The 3,317-nt window shown below is 43.1% G+C and overlaps 1 protein-coding gene across 1 annotated transcript; it reads right to left on the bottom strand.

Annotated features, from left to right (window-relative positions):
• Nucleotides 1-445: 445 nt before the first annotated feature.
• SARC_11047 (hypothetical protein) lies at nt 446-2,988 on the bottom strand (the record flags this gene model as incomplete). The annotated part of the gene is made up of 4 exons (XM_014294880.1): nt 2,885-2,988; nt 1,560-2,140; nt 554-715; nt 446-475 (listed from the first exon to the last, which is right to left on the bottom strand). Exons 1-4 carry the CDS (start codon nt 2,961-2,963, stop codon nt 446-448), a joined length of 852 nt encoding a protein of 283 aa, XP_014150355.1. The 5' UTR covers nt 2,964-2,988.
• Between the last annotated feature and the right edge of the window lie 329 nt (nt 2,989-3,317).

Raw genomic sequence — 3,317 nt, 5'->3', positions numbered from 1 at the left:
TGTGTGTGTGTGTGTGTGTATGTACATACATATCCATATATGTATGCATATAGCAAAGTTTTTTTTTGATCATTGAGTCAAAAAGGGCGCGCTATGTATGTATGTCGAATCAATACACACCTACACGTATGCGTAAGCATCTCTTAACATGTACATATAAATATGCTAGTAGCGTACGAGGCCGGTGCTATAGCACACTCACACATACACCCAAACGTAAGAATGGTCACACACGCATACATACACACCAGGATCCCACACTACTCTGTATATACTGCACCTTTCTAGACTACAGGTCAATATGCACGACGTTCATGTACAGCGACGTATAGTACAGATCCAACTCAGTACATGGACACCCGAACTAAAAAATAGTCACACGCAACTCACATATACACATACATGAAGCTCCCGTATCGAGCTGTAATATACACACAACATCTACCTACTCAAACTCAGGCACAGCTGTCTGTACCTGACAATCTTGGGTAAGTACACACCTACACATGTCTACACACTACACACGACGGTAAAGCACGGCCACACATAGTACCGAACCTTTCCAGGTCTGTACACCACACTGCGCACTACACTGTCTCACAGTGATGCTGGGTACGCCCTTGTTCGCCTGGGGTGGGTGTCCATGTATCGGTACCTCCTTTGGCCTACACAGCCGCCCTCGACCCAGGACACTGAGCTCGGAGGTGGTGGAGTTCTATACAGGGGATGCAAGTACTAGAGTTTAGCCATACATGTCGTGTATACCGTATGATGTATATATTGATACTGTATTGTTATTGTTTTGCAACCGTCCTTGCTTTGACCTACACAGCCGCCCTCGACCCAGGATATGGAGCTCGGAGGTGCTGGAGTTCTACATAGGGGATGCAAGCACTAGATATTTATAGATCTTGTGATTACATTATGATTGTGATATCGTTATTGTTTTCCTATTGTTACGCAACGGTCCATCTTTTGACCTGCACAGTCTCCCTCGATATTTTAAGTACAAGGTCAGGAGCAATCTTGTAAACCCTAGAAACCCTAGAAGCCCAAACCAATTTAAGATAACTGACAACATACAGTGCCGACTTCCAACAATATCCGGTACACTTTCTGCACACAAAAACTACCCTGGAAACCTTCGAATCATAAACGTCTAAAACATCACAAAAGACTGACTACTCACATTAGGTACATGTGCCTGCTCAGCACCATTTCATGACAAATTGAATCTCAACCGCCTCAAACCGTTAGACCTTCAATACCCAAAACATTATAAGACGAACTGGTGACCTAAAATATAGACCTCAGAACTTAAAACCATTCACAAAGGCTGATAGCTCACAAAGCAAACCTCCGACAATGCCTATTTCACTTCCGCCCCAGAACCTACCCTAAAAATACAAAACACAACTCTCAAGCCTCTAAGATACCCACCCCAATTTACGAAGCACGATTATGTAAATAGTAAACTCTCAATACTGAAGCTACGACACACCATAAACCCCAAACCTTAAACCCTAAACCCAAGAACGATGAGCCCAACCTACACGTACCGGGGTTTCCACATCGTATTGGCGTTGCTCAGTATAAAGCGTGTCCACGCCTCCTGTTTCCGTCACGCCAGCACACGAACATCCCGTTGTGTGCGACGCACCCTCATCATCTCGGCTTGGCTTGCACATTCTGCACCCCGTGGTAACTCCGTGTGCGTGTGTATGTTCCCGTGCATGAGTGTGTTGTGTGGGTGGGTGGATGTGCGTGGGTGGGTGTGCGTGTACATGTACAAGCACATGGCCTTTGTCACTGCCGTAGCCATACGGATCCGTGTACGACCCAGCCGACCCTTCTCCCAACCCATCCGCGTCGGCGAATCTAGGTGTGGCTGGTTCATATCCGTGTGCGTGGGCGTGGGCGTGGGCGTGGGCGTGGGCGTGGGCGTGGGCGTGGGCGTGTGTGTGTGCGTATGTATTCGTATGCAATTGTGTGTGCATGGGACCAGAGTTGCACGGCGAGTATGTGCGTGCCCGCCTCATCGCGTATCTGGTGGAGTGGTGCATGGCGCTATCGCCTCCGGTATACTTTGTCATGACCATCATGCCGTCGTTTGAGAGCCGAGTCGTATTGCGAGAGTGGTCTGTGGTGGTAAGCAAAGGACGGTGTGTTCGGAGTGATGGTGCAACGGATAGGATGTATATGAAGACCTGTATCTCATATATAAAGATCAATACCTCATAATAACTTACACGTATATACCTCTATAAGGATATCCACGAATAAATACCATATATGTAAATACCCTTAGCATACTGAAAGCAACGCAAGCTAAAGCATATGCACCCCTATATATGACGTAGGTATATATATCTACTTGGCAAAATTTATATATGTCCAGCATTTGATATGCACGCATCAATAAATACTTGCACAAATATATATAAACCATAAGATTTCAAATAAACATCATATCAAACAGTGACACGTATATACCTTAATAGTCCCTTAGAACATAAAAATACAGACCACAAGACATAATGAATGTACATACATAAATCCGTTCGTTATGAACAATCTGTTATTCTATCGGTGGTTTGTGGGCTGTTTACGCACATCCACATCATGAAACAATAACATATGAATAGCTCAATAGAGCCTTAGACCTCTAACATATACACTCATATGTATAATGCCCGTTTATATGTACCTTCTCGTTGTAGTCTACTTATCATCGGTGTTGATATTCTTCCGTCGGCGTGTACATCCACCTCATAAAATAATATCATATATAGATATATATACATATAAATATATATATATATATATATATAAAGCTTTGAAACACCAACATAGACCTCTATGTAAAATATGTAATCCCACATACCATCGGTGTTCGTATTCTTTCGTCGTCGTGCGCGCTGCTTGCGGTGTTTCCTATCACCCTCATCGTAGTCAAACTCCATCCACGCCGAATGGTATCGCACTACATTTCTGTGGGCGTCTAAGCGAGCATGCCCCTTGACCTCTCGCAAGGCTTTAAGCACCTGCACATCGTGAATTGAAATATTGAAATGATATACAATCAAATATAATATTATGTATTACAATATACTACATGAAATTGTCTAAAGTTTTGAGCACCTACACACCGCGACTTAATACATAAATATAATAACATACAATGTAATATAGTACAAGATCTGTTTTATAGAATTGTTCACCTCAGACCGTCAAATAAAATTTAGACCATTAATATGATTGAAGACACGAAGTTGATTCAGGCTTTGATCACATAAACAACGTGAATTAAAATACTA

The sequence above is a fragment of the Sphaeroforma arctica genome (genome assembly GCF_001186125.1).
Source record: "Sphaeroforma arctica JP610 unplaced genomic scaffold supercont1.1505, whole genome shotgun sequence".
Taxonomy (NCBI): Eukaryota; class Ichthyosporea; order Ichthyophonida; genus Sphaeroforma; species Sphaeroforma arctica.
This window is presented reverse-complemented; position numbering and strand designations above follow the sequence as displayed.